Genomic DNA, 21747 nt, shown 5'->3' on the forward strand with positions numbered 1-21747 from the left:
TGCTTGACCACACGTAAAACGTATGGGAAATGGTGTGCTGGCTTCGTTTGATCACTAACTTTATTCCTCACTGGGCTGGGGAAAAGATGTTGCAGTACAGTCGACAGACCAAGCCCGAAAGATGATGGATGTTTGGAACAAACGTGCGGACGGGAGATGCAAATCCTCTATCACAAAAATCCCATGAAGTCCTCCAACCACAGTGTTTTGGGCTCATTTGGACGCTCGGAGAGAATGTGTAACCTCCAAATTGAAGTGTTTATTGCGGCGCATTATCGATAATGAATGATGTCTCTAATTTACTCGCCCTTCTGACTTTTGTGAACGTCGCGAGCCGCAAACGTAGTTGACCCAGTGCACCAGGTACCGTGATAATTAGTGTGGTACCGTGATAATTAGCAAATATACGAACAATGCCGATGCTTCAATGCGTAGAAGAATTATTACACAGACATGATATATAGTTTTTAAGAACAGATACAACATTATCAACAAGTTATATCTTTGTTGTTTTAGAATTCGATCTAACGTAAGACTTTCACATTGAACGCAGTTAAATTCGCCAGGTGGAAGCGATTAAGTCAACTACTGCAGTGGTTACTTACCACAACAAATTGTTAATCAAATAAAGAAAATATTGAAATAAACCAAATTCAATGTGTAAGAAATATTCAATATCGTTTACTCTAGAATGCTTACAAATGTCATAAATAATTTCCCCTACTCGTACCTATGATTTTCAATTCCGTCGAATAAACACTGTCGACGGTCATTCAAATTTGTATTTATTACAACACGTCCGAATCCAAAAATGTCATTACCCAGGTCTATCGACCAGTCTCAAGGTTACGTAACACCAAATATTCGGCATGTCAGTAACAACATCTTTGGCCTTCAGTAGAATCGTTTTACGATGATACCTGGTCTGTGATGACTTAAAAAGCAATTGAAGGAAAGCAGGGGAGAATGTATTCGCTTATTCCCAAAGTCACACAAAAGACCACAGTAAAGTAAAGCATAAAAAACACAACCAGCACCTAATTGTGTCGTCACGTAACAGAACCATGAAAATCGGCAACCGTTCCCCGCAAAGAATACCTTTTCTGAAGCTGTTTCCAAGAAATATGTCATAAAATATAAGTATGATTGATCTTCACCTAGACCCAGAGACAACGGGCGGTTCAACAGGCATTGTTTTTATCACACCGTTTTCTCATCTTTTGGTCTATTTCTTTTTTACATTGCTTCTAACGGTAGTGGTTCATTAGATTCATTTTTTAGGGGAGAAAAATGCCTCGTCGCATCAGAAGCAGACATAATTTCACTAATTCATAATTTTATTCAAATTAGCCATTAATAAATTAAAGCCTTTAATATGCGCGTTTGCTCTCAGTAATACAAACTTTTTGATCAGATAATGAGAATTCGTTATAGTTTTTCGTTCATTGTTATTTATTCAATTACTACCAAATTTTAAAAACCGCAAAAATTATATCCATTTTTGAACGAGAGGAAAAACATCAAATTGGCCAGATCCGATTTCTCACATGAAGCTACCATTACTGTCAAAGCAATCGTAGCTGTATAGCTGTCACAAAATGAATCATAAATTGTAAAATCTTCTTTTTCGAAACTTTTCCCGCAGCCATGCTCCTTTGTTGGCGAAAAGAGTGAAGAAGATAGAGCTGGGCCAGAATCAACATAACACATCATTGCTGAATAATAAATAATACCACACAAGTGATAAATACACCGGTTCTGCGTCAAAACACACTAACATGAAGACAACGGTTATGACAAAAGCGCGGTAAGTGCGAAAGAGAATGGACAAGCAACGGCGAGAGCAGCGAACGGGCGCAACATGAAACAACACCTTGGTAGGAAAATGATATCGCGAACTTGCCAGGACAGGAAACTGCTAAAATACTTTTGCATTCTAATGTGTATCACCTCTGAAGGACCTCGAAAGCCTTCCAGAAAGATTCGAAGTGATACATTTTTTTTTTGTCAATAATCATGATTATTCTAAGTTCTTTTTCTAAATTCTGTTTCCTTCGACCAACACAGGTTGTTTTCGTTGCGCCTAAATTTCAATCCGATTTCTATTAGTCGATGATCATATTAACGGATAAAGTGCTACTGACTGACTGGCAACACTGTTCCGCTGCTGCCATCGTTACCATAATCGTAAACTAGCAATTACAGTTTTGTTCACTCGGTGGGCTATTATTTTCCCTCGGCAAACGCATACACGCGCAAGCTCACACACCCAGTTTTTGACCGTCTCCTCTCTTCTCCTTGAACCCCTTCATCATCATACTTTCCGAACATGTATGAAAGATCTTTCCAGTTTTCCTGTTGTTCCTGTAAGGTTGTGTTAAATCCCAGCGTTGGGTGTTATTCCTACGGATTGGAAGTTATCAATACGACTCTTCGGATTTTGGTTATATTGAGAGCCAGAGATTCGACCGGGAGGATCCTCTACGTTGCGATAGCTTTTTTATCCTAATCATTCGATCGTGTGGATCGAAGCTGCTTAGTTGGCTGACTGATTTGAGCCTCTCGGGGTTGGAGATAGTGGCAGCTGGTGCTGGTGTAATGCCTAAAGATACCACTTCCAAACAGCGACGCAAAAGAGGAACAAGAATTCAACGAACTACATGAGAGAACCAACAAAAAAAAACGCCGAGCCCAAAGTGAAGAGGATGAATTGGTTTGCAAATGGGTATTTCTTGATTTATTTTCGCGTTCCTTTTCCACTTTGCTTTACCAAACTCAGACTCTGGTCGTTGGACGTAGGATTTAGCACTGTGCTATTATATATTTCGGTTTCGATCACAATGTCAGCAACGCAAAGAGTCACGAGGGCAACAAATGAAACATATACAAAAAAAAACAACGAAAATATAAAAAATGAACGCAAAGATAAAATTAGTTGCAAAACCAAAACATGAACAAGGAGTTTTGGAGATTCAATTCATCGCCTCCTTAGTAGCAATTGCAGTCACTGAAAAGTCTGTGAAACAACAGGTTAAGAAAGGTGAGAAACGTACGATGATAATACTAGTTAAGGCATTCTAGATATTAGTGGTCGTATGATAACTGCTCTTTGGAATATAGAAAAGGTTTCTTTGACATAAACAACAGCTTTACTAATGTAATCAGAAGGTCAGAACTAGACGTGCTGCCTTCGTTCTATTCTATTTTTCTACTGTATATGACACAAACATCTAATAAGATTTTTGCTTGAAACTATTTATTGCATTATATTACTTTGGCAATTAACACACTTACTGTATGACTGATTAATAAATAATGTTTTATGAGTATCGTCCACTGAGGAATACCAAATCGCCTAATCAACTCTGAAGTCCTTGTTCTTACTTTAACATCATTTGATGAGTGATTACTGTTATCAAATTGCTTGTTGAATGTTACGATTATGCTTATAACCCCTGTATGCCGATGACTATGCTACTATTCTTACTCTAGACCTCTTGCTTTTTGTCCGTGCATCTTTTGTCTTGCTATCTTGCCGTGTTTTTTGGATGCTTCAATCGCACTGCACCTAAATAGATTAAGGCGGAAGTTTATTGGAACGCAGTTTTAGCAATGTGAAAAAATGCAATATCCTTTTTATCAGTCTGGCACACATTCCTACAGCGCAAGCATGCACGGGGCTTGGAAGTGTAACATAGATTACAATCTCGATCGCGAATGAAACGCGTATGATCGTACGACGCGACGGACACGCAGCGCTTCACTGGGAGCTGGCTTTCCTGCGCCGTCGCCCACTGTCCGTGTTTGCAAGATGCAATAAATACTCGTTCAAACTATTTCGCTGACGGCTGGTTACCCTCCTGTTGGGAAACAGCCGAAGCCGAAATGCCGGAAAAGAAAAGCACACACAAAACATTTCATAGCATTTGCATAGGTTCCATTTTTTGCAATAGTGACTAATCGTCCAAATGTGCCATTTCAAGCCACCACCTGCCAAAACGAGTCTGATGAATGGGAAGGAGTATCAAAAATATGTCACATTTTCAAAGCGGAATTGGTGATCGCGCTCTGCTCTGGCCGCAGCGCAGATGCAGCAAAGATTGTTCAGTTTTCACGCATCAATGGTAATAATGTTGTCAATAGCAATACAAAACCAACGCCCGATAATGTGAAGCGAAAACAACAGCATACCGATGTAACGAAGATGCCAACGGATAGATAAAGGAACTGAAAGCAAAACACGAGCCTTCCTCCTTCGCGTCGCGATGTTGCGACGGCTGGCGTACAAGGAGGGACACATTTTCGCATGCGTCCTCCGTTCGGGGCACACGACTCGATGCGATGTGCGGCGATGTGGTACTTGAACTGGGCCGTAGGAGCATATTATGTGCGAAATTATTGTTATTGAAACATAAGTTGCAGTAAATGACGCCCGTTCGGAAAGCCTTCGATGAACCGAGCCAGGCGCGCTGTTAAAAGTGAGTTCTCAATGTTTTAACGCGTGTTTGGCATTCACGATACTACACACTTGTGAGCATAGTTAAAACCGATTAGACTAGGTGTACCTCATGGCTCTTTAATAGCTCTTTCGCGATAGAAATGGACAAACGTAAAGCGCCGTGAACCGAAAAGTGTTTCTGGTACCACCCTATGTGATCAATCGCGTGTCGAATTGTTCATAATGCTCTGACGAAACCAAGTGGGGGTTCCCTTGGCATTACTCGGCTAAGACCAATCATTATTATAATGGTTCAAAAACCATCCCGCCCGATCGTAGAAAAGCACCACAACGGGACAAACGTACGATGAGATTTCTTGATCACGATCTTTTGTTGTTTCGGGTTTCCTTCTTCTTCTCCATATAGTCCCCGGTATCTTTATAATATCTGAAAGATTATCTGAATAAAGCAAAACCATCCCATCCTCAGCTATGAACATTCCACAGGGATGCAAAAATAAACTTGACCACACACGCCTTGACGATCGATAATCGGGCGCTTAGCATACATAATACAAATATTACGCACTTCAATACACTTATCAATGGACAGGTGAATAACTTGTGGAGGAAGGACGATCACAATAGAACATAAGAACAAAACAACAAAAATGTTACCATATGTGTACGAAAATGTGCACCATACGAAGACTTTCACATCTAAATCGCAACTTTGGGAACATATTTCGTACAATATCTTGACAGGTTTTGGTCACGTTTCTTCTTTATTTGTCGCTTTTCACGTACATCTAATGCCTCCTTCATCCGGGGTATACCGTCATTATTAACCAAAAACATGTTAAAGTTGAGGAGATGGCAACTTCTAATATGCCAAATCGGCACAATCTTACAGCGCTCCGGATGCGTGTGGAGAGAACGGATAACGATAACGTCCGGGTTTCGGTTTACCTTTTTGAACTTTTGTCGAGAAGCAGAACTACGGAAGTCGCTGTATGTAGTTTAATGGAGCAACCGACGAGAAGGCACACCAACCATGCAGTTTTCCGTTCCTAGTAAAAAAAACGCGGTCAATGGCGGGGTCTGACCGACCTACCGACTGACTGACTAAACAACTGACCGGGACCCGGACCTGAGCGAATGAAGAGCAAACCACGCTCGTAGCTTGAGTATTAGACATTGCCCGCGATAAGCGAGAGGCAAATTTCCAAACATTCCGTAAATCCTTTGAATGTGTCGAGAAACTATTACCGACCCATACCGTCGGATGTTGGGGAAGTAATAATGGCATTGGCTTTTTTGAGAAATGATTTATGGCTCCATTTTGGCAACCATCTATCTCTCTCTCTTGGATTTTCGTTCTTCCTCTCTCTCGGTTTACCTTGGTTCTGCGGTTCTCGGCCACCGTTGCACGAGATATTCTTATACCTTGTGCCTTACACCGTCTATGCTGCGGTGTATGCTGTTGTGTGGCTTGGTGTGTATGTGTCTGCCTGTGTGTGTTAGGAAAGTGTCTCGTTCGGTCAGGTCAGAACACCAAAGCATTCCCAACAGCGACGGCACGCTCTGCAGGCAGCAGTGTACCGCGGCGCGCTGGGGCCCCCCGTGGATTCATTAGGGCAATTAATTCGAAGTCGATTTTCCGCTGAGCAGCGCGCGCGCGATGGCTAAACAGCAGCACCTCAGGAGCAACACTTGATGCCTCTTTCAATACAACATTGAAGTGCAGGGTGGCTCATCGATGGTCTCTAAATGGCACACCTTCAAATACCACTCTAAATAGTCCCTAAACGGTACACCTCTAAGGGGAATGTGACCATTATGAGAATGGTGTTGTGACTTAAGAACTGGAATTAGAGTGGAATGACCGCGTCATCAATGATCTTCCCATCGGCCCACTCTGATCTCTGTAACTGTGATGCTCGCCACAACACTGATCAGGGTCTCAACCGCACATCCACCCAAAAATTGATTATAAACGTTATGAAATTTTGAAAGAAAAAATATAAGAACCGCGCGTTTAATGTGCCTCATTTTTTTTCGTTCCAATGACATTAGTTTATTATATGTGCCCACCCATTTAATTAATTAAATAAAGTCCAAACTATGGCATTGTTGATTATTGAATAATTCAATATTTCACTGATAGTACACTCCTTGCAGCGACTAGTTCCCTCATGAGTAGAAAATTTAACCGAATTTTGCTCTAACCGGATTTGTAATTTTCAAAACACAAAAATACCGTCTATATCAGAACTACGCACTTCACAAAATATTCTGTCAAAAAAGCTAAAAACAAATTCTGTGAGTTTGTAAATCTGATAATTTGTTTGTTGACCGAGTTTCAATCATAAGCAATATTTGAAGCAATTTTATAGCTATTCTACATTCAAAACTGTCACCATGGAAACGAGTCCTAATTTAAAGAAAAGGGGGTATTTGTAGAAACTGGCGTTCTAGGTGTGGTACTAAGCCATTTCTCATGACCTAGTATATGAAAATAGCTAAAGCTAAAGTACAACTTAAAAGTCACTAAGATATCTAGGCTTCGATATTTGTTCGGCAGATTATATTTGAGAAAGAAAGTGGGAAGCGCAAAGGTACCAAAGATAATATGAAGAAATAAAGCTATAAGGCATCATAGCACCAAAGCTTGTCTCTCGCTCATCAGCGTTGGTGAAACATACATGCCTAGGAAAATGATTTTAATTTCGTTTTTAACCATTCCATGTCGCATAATTATAAATAAAGCGATATTTGAAAAATCGATCAAATTGTCATAATAAAATTCTTTTTCAGAGATGGACATTCTTCAGTAGACACGAAACGCTTGTGTCACGTTTCGGCCCGGTATGAAATTGAAATGTTAAGCACATTTTCATTTCTGATTTTCACAATGCTTTTTTACTCCGTTCATTCTCTGATTATTATTCTTCTTTCCCTTAGATTTCACCCGCCGGGCGTTATTTCATCCTTACTTGGTACTAATGCTTTTCTTATAAGAATTATTCATGTTACACAAACGAACTTTTAACAAATGAGAGGATAATTCTATAAAAATTGCATGCAATGTTCCGAACACGGTTTGCTGCCATCTGATATGGATAAAAAATTATTAAAAATTTCGGAATGATGTAAGTTATTTCTTAACACGGACTGCTTTCCCAAATGCTGTAAAATGAGAAACATAAAACAGAACATTCAGAATCGTGTTCAATATTTTAAATATTTAATTACCTAAGCAGCATTCGAGAAAAATATTACAACCATCTTTCTATTGTTGTTTTGAGTTCATGTTAATCGCTTTCTGACTTTACGATAACACTTGCTAGGAGCGGAAACATAAGAAAACTCTCCTTTCAAAGAGAACTATGATTCCAAGAATTATCCTACCCAGGACATTGGATGAAGGGAAACACATTTTCTTACAAGATTTTTTCCACTCTTTGTCTATATGTATTCAGGACATACCCACACAGCCACATTCCCAAGTTGGTGTAAAGGGAATAGGGAAAGCCTATGGCTAATAGCGAACGAAGGAGATGCGTTAGAAGAAAGTACAACTGAATCGCATCCGTGTAGAGGTATATAGAGAGCACTGTAAAATGACGCACGACGAGTGTCTGATGACGATGGTAAATGTGCTTTTCCTATACTTGTATAGCACAACGACGAATCACAAGACATAACAACATGAGTGTCCCAAAACACGATCTCCAGCAGCGTGTGACGAAGAAATGGGTTTTGGGAAATGGAGTAAAGCATGAGAAAAAAAGGATAGAAAGAAGAAGTGACTTATTGAAAGTGACAAAGTATATTTCGAAACTCGTTTTGCCCCATCTTCCATTTTAAAAGTATAAACCTTAGATGACGTACTGGGGCGTTTTACTATACTTGAAGTAACACAGAATGGCGGAATAATGAAAGCGAAAGACATTGACAAAACCGTTAATATATTCACAAGAAGAAACTTGACTAGTCTGCGATTGCTTTTGTTAATCGTTTAAAACCCAGAACAGCTCTATATTCTTCCGCTTCTGCCTTGGGCGAAGAATGAATGCACTCAACGTTCCGTTTATACCGAACGACGCCACTCGCAGGCCGCCGCTCGATAGACTCGTCGCTCCCCGTTTCAAAATTAATGAAATTTAATCACGTCTTTAAGCGATTAAACTACGTCAATTACAATCACCTCATCCTTGAAGATGAAGACGCCAACAAATGGTCAGTCATTTAAGCACACAACTCTTTCTCCAATATCAGGAAACCTCAACTTCTTTGCAGAGATTAAACGTGTTTTGTTCAAGCAGCGCGAGTTTATTAAACATTGTGCACAGTTGATGCTCACAACCGAGGGCCCTCCTTTAGCTATCTCCTTGGCCAACGTGAGTTCTGCAGGGAGAAGTGCGAGAAAGAAATCTCTTCACTGTCCTTCGCACAAGGCGGCGACGTCAGATAACGTTCCCCGTGGACAGACGCTGCCTGTTGGGTCTCAAGAGCCGCGAGAAGAAAAAATCACCGCGTCCGACGAAAGTACTGCTGCCACCTACCTCCGCTTCGTACAACTTGTTATTTCTTCTTGTATTTCACGTCGAGGCGAAATTTCTTGGACGAGCTGTTTCCTTTTGGTGCTTCTACATGACAGTGTGTCCTTTTCCTTCTCTACTAGAGCATAGGAGAAAATCGATGCTGGCAAAACTGTGCCCGTTGTTGCTGGCCGCAGCAGTCAATCAAGCAACCGAAGAATACTTTTGGCCGTGACCGCAAGACAGTGGATGCGAATTTTGTGCTACTGCGAAAGAATCGTGTACTGCTCAGTCACATCTTTTCGGTGCTGATCACTCAGTGTGTGCATTATAGTAACTGGTTTTTAAGTATTTCGCCTGCGGTTCTCACACGCGCTGCCGTGACGAAAAGGGCGATTTTTTCCTAATAATTTTCGCATATAATTCATATTTCGACGCAAACCGAGCGAAGCGGCGGTGTACACAAATTGGCCACGTAACTTGCCCGTGTGGAAGTTGTGTTGAGGCGTTTGTTCGCGCTGTGACAGCCAAACACGAACGGAGGAACTGGCCGCTGAGAGAGAGGAAATCACGCCAACGTAAACTCACACGATTTTCATAACCTTTGCTTCTCTTTTCTTGCTGCTCAAAGCAATCTACAGTGTATCATTTACAGAAGAGAATTTCGCAAAGGGAGATTGACGGCTACGGCGACTTCAAATTGAGCCTTGGTAGGCCAAGGAATGAAAATCAATTATTTTGAGTCTTTCTGACAAACACAAGAGTGTAGTCCCGGAGAGTCTGGATGCCCACCCAGCGCATCCTGTCCCGAAGACGTAAAAACATCTTTTCGTTGTTCCTTTACGTGGAACACGATCAAACTTCATGCTGGTATTCGCCTTTTGTGCCTGCTTTGCGCGCCTGTCGCGCTTGGATTTCCGCTCGATAATATTGGCCCGCGTGTGCCATAACGCGTCGACACTGGCAAAGAATCCACGAGAACAGGAAGAAATATTGCATTCTTCGCTGCCTCTCAGGCAACAGCTGCTACTCGCTCCCTCGAGAATGCACAGTACAGAACGAGAATTTAAAAAATACAATCGCGATGTGGATAAGGTATACAGTAAATCGAGTTGTTGTACTTTACATTCCCAACAACCTGTGATAACTGTTTTTGCAGGGCTTTTCCTACAATGAGTTATGTTCCAATAAATAGCATCAGCGAATCAAGTGTGTACAAACAAATCAACTAATCCGGTAAACAATAAAAGCGGGGATCGGCGACCACGAGAAAGGGTCATCAATTTTCATTTAAATTATGGTGCCCCAACTTTGGCAGGACTTGCAGGTTGGGTCACTTTCTTTGGGAAAAATAAAACATTGACTGTGAACGATCCTCGATCTACCCTGAAACCTTTTGGTACATCCCACGATCTCCTTCTATCAGAAACCCACGAGGCTCTCCTGTTTGTTGCCAGAATCGTGTAAACCGTAACAATAACCGTAACGTTATATGTTGCCCAGGAATTCAATTTGAATTTCGATAACGAGACCAACATCACAAGTTCGTTTTTTGTAGGTCCGGTCACTTGCCATTTCAAAATACAGAAACACACACGAATACATCGCAGTAATCCTTGCTCAGAGAAACTGTTGATTGCAACTAATAACGGATCATCATCAGACCGATCCGACCGAAAGCAGGTTATGATCACAATGGGCCTAATGTTAGGTGGGCTTCCTTCTCGGTTCTGAAATATGTTTTCCCTTAATTTCCTATGCGAATGAATGAGAATCGACCAGGACCAGGGTGTAAACTAGCCTTTCAATATGCACTTGAATATCTGGAGAGACGCGGACGCGGATATAGAACAAAGTTGAATTACGTGAAGTTTTTTATATAGTTTTATTCAAACCAATTTAGCCTGTGTCGGAGGTTGGGACAATTGCTCAGTTGGATTGTGAAGTAATCGCGTTAGCACACATTTGAAACCCCTCAGGATCGTCGTCCTTAGCGGTGTCAAAAAAGTGGCGGATATTCAAATTGGTTCTTATCGATAAGAATCGATGCCGTCTCTGGGGGAGAGGCTTACCTGCAATAGCCATCCAGGGGTAAAAGGTGTGGTTGGACTGGTGCAGTCCGGTGGTGGGAGCAGGTTGGCCTCCGGTGGAACCGGTTAGTGAACATTGGTTGGTGTTCCACGATCCGGTCACTCCAGCGGCCGCGGCCGATCCAGTCCGGCTGACCGGACTACCACCGGAGGCATCGATGTAGCCTCCGACGCGGGAATCGGGCGTACAGGCGGAGGGCCGCACGGGAACGGAGCTGTTTTGCTGGGCAGGTACATTGCCACCGGCAGCGCCGGCCGCGGTAGCCGTTCCGTTGTTTGCACCACTGTTCGCGTTCCACACGTCCTTGTACCCGTTGGTGGCGTCCGCGCCACTGTTGCCGGTGGCTCCCTTCGTGCCGCAGTCCTTCGTGCTGTAGGAGCCCTCATAGATTTGCTTGCAAGCGGCCTGTATGCTCGCGTCGTAGGGCGACTCCTGAGCCGTGCGTGTCTGATGCAGGTGATGGTTGGTGTAAGGTGACATACCGAGCGACAGGGGGAATCCTCTGTACGCCGCCGCGGCCGCGGCCGTCGTCTGATCATGGTGCGTCCCGGTGGCCGTCATCATCCCGGCCGCCGCCTGGTGCGGATGTCCGTAGAACCCGGTTTGCTCAAAGTACGAATTCATCTCGAGGCCGTAAGGAAGGATTCGTCACACACCACCCACCAAATGCAAAGAGTCTGCGCTGACACAGACACACCACTGCACACACAGGACACTTACACTCGCGGGTGCGTGGATTTCGAAAGTCGTTACGTTCGTTACTTTCTAGTTCGTTATTGCAGGACGAATGAGGATCGCGAACGGATCGTTCGATTGCAAGCTCATTGTTGAACGCAGAACTGAGAATGGGGGATTTTTCGTCGCCGATACTTCATTTCGACTTTCCCGGTAGAACTCGATCGATCGAACACACAAACACACACCGCGTTGTGATATGCACACGTCGCTTTTATCACACGCGTTTGGCACAATACACCATTTATTTCCGGCTTCCGAGACACAGAATCTGGCTCCGGCTGAGCAGTGTTATGTAGCCGGAAGTGCAATTTGCGGCTGTTTTTTGACCACACACAACGCCACCGCTGTTTCCCCGCCTCGAACAAAAACGGCACGTCAAACGTCAACAACGGAAATCAGCCGGTCATCAATTAGCCACCGATCTGGCTTTCTCTGGAACATATTGCGCCCTTGCGCCCTATGCTCGAGCACTGTTGCTGCCACTCGGAATTGAACCACAAATCGATGGTATTGTTTTATACTTTTCGCTGCGTCTACAGCACATAGTCCATTGGCATCGTAATAGGCGATCACCTCCCAAGTGAGCTTCCTAGCGAAATGTGATCGGCGATCTTTTCAGCCGAACCACGTTTTGTGTCAAAATGTTTCACAGTCACACAGTACACTTTGAAAACTTTGCATCGATTTCGGAAAGAGACTCGATTGGGACCTCGAGCCGTTCACTCGGGGGACACTCGGGAAGTCCGGATATTAATTTTATTTCCTGCTCCTGTTGCTGGACGAAAACAATTGTCGTTAGCTCACGTGCATTAACACACAGCACGACGACGACACACCGTTAACAACAGACCGACCGACCGATCAGATTGTGTGTTTCGCGACTTCCTACTATTATTTCCCCAGCAGAGCGGCTCGCCAGAGTGTCGTCACACCAACGAGTGGCGCAATAATAATATTAATAACAATAAAAATAAAAACGCGCCTTGCCTAAACGGTTGTCTTCAGACGAATGTTCACTTTATTTTGATACGACAGAACCGAAACTATCAATATCTCTCGCTTCGCGCCTGGCCCATCGTCATCGTCGTGGCTGTGCGCCGTTCGGGACGTCGTTGGTTTCGCGTGTGTGCAATGATCTCGCAGGCGCAAGAGCGAGAAAGCGCTTCGGATGTGCTCGAATGGCGAGTTGCTCGAATCGTGCCCGATGAGAGCATCAAGAGAGTCACACACGTGCGTCGCGGTTCGGTTGTGTGCGTGCGCCGCGCTTCTACGTGCACGCACACAACCGAACCCTTGCTACCAATACATCATTATTAATGAGCATATAAAACACATTAAATTGAAATATATTCTCTCTCGCTCGAACTTGCTCGACTCTGTGTGACAAAACGAGAACGAGAACGAAACTTTGCGCAATATAGCGTTATTATGTATAAACCAATATACATATATATATATAACTGCACCGTGGCAACCGGTCGTTAGGTTTTCTGATTTTCCGCAAGGATCATCATTTAAACTCCAACACTCTCGGCGTGTGTTTCGATGGGAGCTTCTGTCTTTTCTGCATGATTTCCATACAGGCATCATCCCGACACAAGAACCGTTCCCTGCGATACAGTTTTTTGGGGATTCTCTCGTCGTAACAAGTGGACAGTGAGATGGATGGATGGAAACTCAAACGTCATAGTTAACATAATGTAGCAATCGCTCGTTATCATCGGCCAACACCAAACGTTCTAATCAGCGAAAAATAAAACATCAGGATACTTGCCTTGCTCGACAAACTCGGACCCATTAACACCTTTTCCTCACTGGAGGTGGACTTTCTACACTTTCGTGTACTTCCAGAAAAACCGTACTCCTGTTTGTGTATGTGTACAGCAGACCTCTGAAGAGCGAAACTTTCTCTTTTGTAGACGGGAAAGTCTATTGCGAGTTCGTAAAACTCAGTCAAGGCTATTCGGTGGACTCATCTTATGAAACAAACCTCCTGAGACAATCCAGGATGCTGTCGAACGATGTGTGCCTGTCTGAGTTATGCTGCGTCCCATTCTGTGCTCTCCGAACTGCTCGTTGCTTTTCCTAGCGATGGTATGAAACGCTGGTAATTTTGATTTATTGCCACTCGCAAAAGCCGTGACCGTTTCGCTTCTACATGCGCCGTGAACTTTTTACTGTTACCCATTTTCATCATCGCGAGTGACAAGGATGCCGAACTAAGGAAACCCCGAAACACCTAGACTTATGAGGTGAGAAATCGAAATATGATTTATGAATTACTTTTGAACCATTTTTCGACACTGCTTTACAAGGCCCTGCATTCTTTTCGTTGTTCTTTTCGATGGTCCACCAGAGGCGGACTCTGTTTTGACTCATTTCTTGAGATGATATTACGAAATATTTATGGTTTTGTACCGGCGCCTTACTTAGTTTTTATTGTGTGGCACTTCGCTCGGCCTGTCAAAACAATCCATAATTGATTGTCGTTAGCTTTAAGCAAAATTAAATGTTTAAAATGTTGTTTTCTATGGGCAAACATATTTACAAAGCTAAAACAAAGGAAGCCAGTAACATTATTCTTCAAATCTGCAGACCTGGCCGCAGTGGACCCTAACAGCATCAAGCCTAAAGGAGGTTGTTCATTTGATACAAGATTTCCAGCTGAATTTCAATCAAGACAATGTTTTAAATTCTCAATAAATTGAAAATCATTCACGATATTGTACTGCACCATTTTAAAAACTATCTGTTGACAAATTGTCTAGTCTACGCCAAATGATTTATAAAAAAAAATCTGCAATTAATTTGTCTCATTCCTCGACTGCTGGTAGGCTAGATAATGAAAGCAAGTCTTAGCAGTACCCCTGGTATCGTATCTATAGCCCACTAAAATCCCATCCACTAGTTGTCCAAAATGAGCCACAGTAATGGGACTCAACTCAGGATAATTTTCAAGAACGAATAAAAACTTCGGTCAGATACTATTTCTAGTACTATTAACAAAGACCGTAGTTTAGCTAAAATCATAACGAAACTTAGAAAAGGGTGTACAACACAACACTTCGTACAACTCTTCAGACCTTCCTTCTAGCGGACACCAAAAAAATCATTCAACAACTTGACAATTATTGTACTCTATTTGCAACAAAAAATAATAAAAGAGTTAATGCAAGATTTGATTTTAGCTGTCTGCTCAATGACTCTTTAAAGAAAATTTACCTTACTTTTTACCTTACTTTACTTGTAAGCACTAACATGATTAGGAAATTAACTATGGATGATTCGCCCAGCATTGGAAAAAGTTAAGTTTCACAACATTGTGGAAACAAACGTGGAAAAGTATCAATGTAGAAATATATAAAGGTCATCAATGTTTCAGTATCAAAAACAAAATATCAAACAAGTATGTGCTATAGTGCTATAGTGCTTCGTCAGTATCAATACGAATATCGGATAAAACAAAATTTATTATAAAAACCATGACGCTACGCTAGTTATCCTCAATTTACTGGCAGACTTGGTGCGGATATAACTCAACCGAACGAAAAATGTATACGCACGAAAGGGAAGTTATGATGACTTCACACAGTTACGATGATAATAAAGCAATTAACTCTGATTTCAAAACGTGCACACGAACTTATAAGAGCACAAATATGAACCCCGTGTGATGTCTTTTCGCGACGTTATATGCAGGAACTGGCAGGTCGTTTTCGCCAGGATGCGTTGAAAGACATCCTCGACTCAGTTGAAGGGGTGCCATCGTGCCTCTGTGCTGTCCGACTGGACTGTTATTCAGCATGGCATTGGTACTGAAACCCATTTTCTATGTATGAGTATTTTATGTAAATTTCTCGAGTAACCCCAGCATTTTAGACACGGGCACACCCGTGTGCATGGAATAGGAAGGGCAACTGGTACAAATGAACGATACGATAATAATTTTATGATACGTAATAATTGCAATGGTCACCGTAATAACAATAATATAACAATTATAACCTCACTTCACATAAGAGTGTTGCTTTTCTGTAGGGCTATTATCCTTAAAAGCTAGGTATTCATGATCTCTTGTTTGCTAGTGGTGGATGTACAATAGAAATGTTGAAAGTTCAAATTAATTCAAGATCGCTTCTTCGTGTTTATTTATAATTATTATTATTCGAAAATAGAGTGTTTACAAGCAGAACCTTTCCTGAAATGTATGGTACGGTAATACACAATATAAAAAATCTCCTTAAAAGTAGTTTTGTAACTTGTATCTTTACGATGCACACGCACACTGGTACGCCAATATTAACAAGTATAAATTATCACCTAAAGTACTCGTACTCCATCGTACTTATTTAAAAGACTCTTGAAAGACTTTCGTAGATTGAGCTGTTATAACTTGGGCCCTAGCTTGAGCATTAGTAAAAATGCTTTCATGTAAAGAAAATATGATATATTTTCCGTCATAAAATATAGCAATTTCAAAGTATACTATACCAGCGACTGCAAACAAATCCAGATAATGAAGCAGAAAGTGTTTAACGTTTCAGCCATGCTCCAAGACAGTGAAGAAGCGATCCACTTGACCGACTTCTTAAATGCAAGATGTAGTCAATTAAAATATCAAAGATGCCAATGCTCGTTTGCCAATCACCATTACAGCGGTCGACGATCATTTATCAAACTACAAGTGCACACATGTGTCTTACACGTATATTAAATGAGAGTAAAACAGCATCTGAAATCAGCCTCTGGTTGTGTTCATGCTAAGGTGTTTGCTTAAATGCTGCAAAGTATAATTGTCACGCTTAAACGACCCGTAAAATAGCCACAATCGTAACAATTTCGGACTTGCCACTGAACGTCACAGTAAAGGAGTGTAAAGGGGAGCTGTCAAAAAGTCATAAAATTGGTCGACCGAAAGACTTCAAGCAAAAAAAGCATCAACAGGTCTCGTGATTCTCACAGGCTGTTTTATTGTCGTTTTACGACCCAATTTGAAGCTTGCGTCTAATCGCTACCGTAGCATCCTTAACAATGATTTTACGTATTGCCATTGAGTGTGATTTACGGACCTATTAACGGCACTTTTCAAACGTGACTTACGGGGTTAAACCCGAAACATATTAACATTTGCTCCAACCGACATTAAAAATACCTATTTTGACATAAACACATAAATTATCCAATGTTCACAAAATATCTACTATTCACATGCAAATCTGTGAATTGTTGCGACAAAATCAATCAAATTTCACAAATGTACCCATCCGACGATCACAGTTAATCATTAAATACGTATACGTGTTAAAGTGATGTTCTAGTCACGCCCGTTGGTCAATGAGCGATAACTTTGTTTGTAGGGTGTTTGTGTTTTATTTCATTTTTACGGTACTTTAATGGTTGCTTCGAGTTTTACGGTCCCTTAATTTTGTGGTTTAGATCCCCCGATTGACGGGGATCATTTTCACAGATTTGCCAAGTCAAATTCAACAACTCTCTGTTAAAGATGGGGCTTCTTTTAGCTTACTTATAATTGCTTACTGTTTAAAAGATCTCTAAGTTCTCTCAAACCGTCAATTTATCAAACGTATTGAAAATATGCCACCGTTACGCTGTAAGGCTAAGCGCCAGCTTTTATTGTTGTCTTAAAGGCGTCAAATTATAGTTTACAACAGCGTTTTACGAGAGCCATAACCATATAATTTAATTATTTGTTTTCGTTAGAAGCTCGTATAAATAAGAGCAAGCAGTAAACATAAGCAAACACACTTCACTGACACTCGTTTTGCTCTGTATCAGTCATTCGACCGACAGATCATTTACCAGTGAGTAACGATCGTCTGTCAGATTTAACAACTCTACCCAACACCTAAACATACCGACCGCGTAGTCTAGCTAAGAAGAAGCGTAACCAAGTAAACCACAAGGGCGGCAGACGGAAAATCAACGGCAATCACCATGGAAACTACCACACATTCTTTTATTGATCCTTAAAAAAGAAAAAAACAACGGTCAAGTTTTACGGCCATTTTATGGCTTTTTAATTGTGCCATAAAAGATATCACAGTGTTGACACAAACCAAACTCTGTTGGTGTGCGTGCGCAAGAATGAAACGAAATAAAAAAAACACTCCGAATTTGGTATGCTTGTTGGTTTGCTCGTGGCGGCAGTGGAGATACGGAACTTCACGCTATGTTGAACTGTATATTTATGAAAGATGCCAACGGAAGGCAAAACGGAATCGAAGAATAAAAAACATGCTTCACCGTCGTTGCGTGTGTGTTGGTGCAGGAAATGTTCTTGAAAGAGAGACATCTATGTTTCAGAAGTTCGAACTAATGCCATAAACATATATTTTTTTTCCAGGCTCCAGGGTTTCGAGGAAATTACTTGCGAAATTACTATTACTAGACATTGTGACTTACCTTTTTCTGTAAATAATTTTAATACTAATAATAATAAGTAACTAAGAATAGTATTTTAAAGTTGTCTGGAAGTTGAAAAGTACAAACATGATTTTTCAGTTTTATAATGCTTAAATCATATAAATAATGATAAAAATAATATTTTGTGAACAATATGGCGTCAGTAAATGTGATGCGTATTTGTTTCATACCAATTGAACAATTTTCTATGAGTTCTTTGTCATACGAGCTCGAATTTAAAATTGATATGGCACCGGAGGGACAAACGATTTGATTGCCAGGCACGCTTGTCTCATGTTTAAACATGAACAATATCTAAAAATAGCGTTACAGCCAATGAGCAATGGTGGCGACATGGTTTTTCTGTATCGTTAAGAATGTTTTTGAGACGCTTACGAAAGAAGTATAAAAGTTCTGTAAAAACCAGCTATGAACCATAGTAAAAGTATGTACGTATGAGGAATATCGTCTCCATGATCGCATAGTTTTAACTGATTTGAATATCCAAAACACAAAAAGAATTGAATATCGACTGAGAATTTCAAATTGAAGGCACAACTCAACTTCAAGTTTATGCAAATATCCAGGACTATTTCAGAATAATAATTTTGTGTTTCGTGCCATCGTAGAGAGAGACAACATAGAGATGAAATGAAAAAATATCAATGCTTCTACGGTCCAACGCTGAGTACGCATTACACCATCAATAATTTTATTTGTTTATTTATTATTATGTTTTCTTGTTATATGTATGTATGTATATGTTATGTTATACCAATTCTATATTACGCCATTCCAATTCATCAGCAGTAGCATAATGTACAAAATCAAGTAAATTACATATTGTAAATAAACTCAATCATAAAAAAGTCAGCTAATTCTTGCCAACGGTAGTTCTATAGTTATTCTCACTGTGAAATACAAAGTACTCTGTATTACGAACGATGCTTATATGTATTTTATTAAATATGTTGTTATTTAAAACATTAAGTTCGCAGACAATGAACATATGAATAATTTTATGGGAAACTCTTTAGTAAGTACTTCATTTATTCTTTAGCTTTGTATGCGTGTGAGAGGGTAGAAATCGAAAATTGTCGTTTCGATCGTTCCAACTGAATTGACGCTGATCGAAAAGAACAAAACACGTAATAAGCATCCGATAGTTACCTGTACCTGGATTTTGAAGCGGCAGTTCCGCCTAGGAAAACATTTCCTCGTGCAACGACTTTTTTTTTATAATAGCGAATAAATCAACTAAATGTCTTTCTTTCAGCCGTAACCCATAAATTTCTGTAAGCTACGTAAAAATGGTAGTGGTTTGGTTTCTTTGTACTTTTCCGTGCCTTTTGGTAAACGGAGATAAGGCCACAGAGGCCATGGTTCCTGGAACCTCCTAGACCCTTTCATCCTGAGAATCTGGAAGAGTGCATGTACTTTTGTGATGTCTTTGCGGGAAGATGGTGGATGATTCGGAGCTGCTGGCTCTGAAATGAGTCAACATGGCCGACCCTCAAATTCGTCTCGAACTGGCATGATTTATCAACCCCTAGCAAAAGAAGCACCAAAAGCAAAGGGTCGAAGGGTCATAAGCATTCTGGTTCCCGTTGTGGGTTGCGTTTTGTTTCATTGCTCCCTTCTTTTGCGTTCGTGCCGATCATTTATCTTTCAGTCTGTCCGTTCCCAGCAAGTTCATTCCACACGAACGTATGCAGTGTTAATTCCTTCTACCATTGCGTTCTGCTCTGTGAAAGGTGTGCAATAGAATCTTTTGTTGGTTTTGACTCTCAGATCAACAATTGAGACATTAGCTGGGAAAGGAATACTGGTTAGGGGAAAGTACTCCTTCGAGTACTTCCTTTGAAAGACCCGTAACATACTGATAATCGCCATTTTATTCCTGTTTACTTTTCCGACGCCGTTATGTTTTTCTTGCACTAGACCTTGCAATATTTGAAGAAGTAAGTCCATCTTCGTACATTTGAAATAATTGGTACAATAACCAATAATAATAGACGTATTACGGTAACCATATTACGTTAACCGAAGTAAATAATAATGTAATAACACGATTAAAATGATTAAATATAAGATATTACCATCTCTGGTATACTTTCCACATAGCTATCTAATCCTACCTTACCGAAAAACCAGTCTTCTTTTTTTAATTATAAGTTAACATATGTGTAAACATTTAACATAAATCATAACATAAATTAAAAGAGGAAGTATTGACGATTTAAGAAAATACAGCGAAACTATTTACATGTTACTCAAAGTTTATTTGAACAATCATTGTGCCTTTCCAATTTGTTGTTTGAATCTACGCACATCAAACTTTACATAATGAGGTTCTCATTGCCATTATTTTCAAAATAAAATAATGTTTTGCCGCTTATACAATCTGAACCGCACGTGCTCCAGTGATTAATATAAATAGAATTATTAGGCATTTAATCATAAAATCGGTTCAATTGCTCATTCGCTTATGCAAATGTGGAAGAGCTTAGGTCGTTGGCTACTGCCAAGGGCAAACAGTATTTTTATTTGCACTCAAACAAAACGTTCACAACTATCAAAATTACGATCTAATGAGATTTTACGCTCGTTACTCCCAACAAACCACTCCCTCCCTCCGCAGCAACGGATCGTCACAAAAACCTTTTCACTGGAATAAAAATGGAACGAATGATAAACAGACTACAATGGTTTGACTAAAAACCGGTCTATTCTTTGGCTAAGTTGGGCTTTTTGTTAGGTTAGGTTAAAGCTGCAGTTTCAATCAGCAAATTCGGAGCAAAGAAATAAGCATTCATTTCTTTAAACCGTTTAATGAAGGCTGAGGAAGTAAATAGTACATAATTTTCAGATCATTAAAGGATACGAAATTTTATACATATATGAAGAAACAAGAGCTATGAGTTCCGTTGTTTGTGGTAATGAAATGTTTGCTTTGTTTAGTAGACACTTCAGTATCAAACAGTCAAAAACATTTTTTTAACAAGCGGTCCGATATTTTTAGTTTGTTTTTCCCTAAAGTGTTTGTTCTTGAGGACCAACATCAACACCAATTTCGTATTGTTGGCGAAAAACGAAACAGAAATTGATGATGGAATACAGCGAAGACATAAAAATAACAAATTTGTATTGCTTGTAAAAATGTAAAAATATAGTAAAAAGAATTAATAAAATTAAAAAACCAACTGCACCTGATATCATAAAACAACTTCATCAATCATTGATGAAAGAACAGATAAAATGAGTATCGAAAAAATGACGTTAAATTTTCCAAATAAATTTGTTGACAATGTAGAACTCTCACAAACTTGGCGACACCAATGTGCGCTATACTGTATGTGTCGTTGGATGTTTAATGCCAGATATACCATTATCATTCTGGAGGATTCGATTTCACAAGACTCAATCTTTAATATATCATTACATAAAACAAAACACGATCATAAATAATTAACCCAAACAATTCAGAATCAATATTAGAAGGAACAATTATCA

At 40.4% G+C, this 21747-nt stretch overlaps 1 protein-coding gene across 2 annotated transcripts in view; it reads right to left on the reverse strand.

Annotated features, from left to right (window-relative positions):
• The window catches only part of LOC128271553 (homeotic protein ultrabithorax-like), a 58740-nt gene extending 46983 nt beyond the window's left edge, over positions 1-11757 (reverse strand). For both annotated transcript variants that reach the window (XM_053009132.1, XM_053009131.1), the window contains exon 1: positions 11055-11757. In XM_053009132.1, coding sequence (XP_052865092.1) covers positions 11055-11697 — 643 coding nt within the window. In that variant the 5' untranslated portion in view covers positions 11698-11757. The remainder of the gene's footprint in view (positions 1-11054) is intronic.
• Between the last annotated feature and the right edge of the window lie 9990 nt (positions 11758-21747).

The sequence above is a fragment of the Anopheles cruzii genome, chromosome 3, assembly GCF_943734635.1.
Source record: "Anopheles cruzii chromosome 3, idAnoCruzAS_RS32_06, whole genome shotgun sequence".
Lineage (NCBI taxonomy): Eukaryota > Metazoa > Arthropoda > Insecta > Diptera > Culicidae > Anopheles > Anopheles cruzii.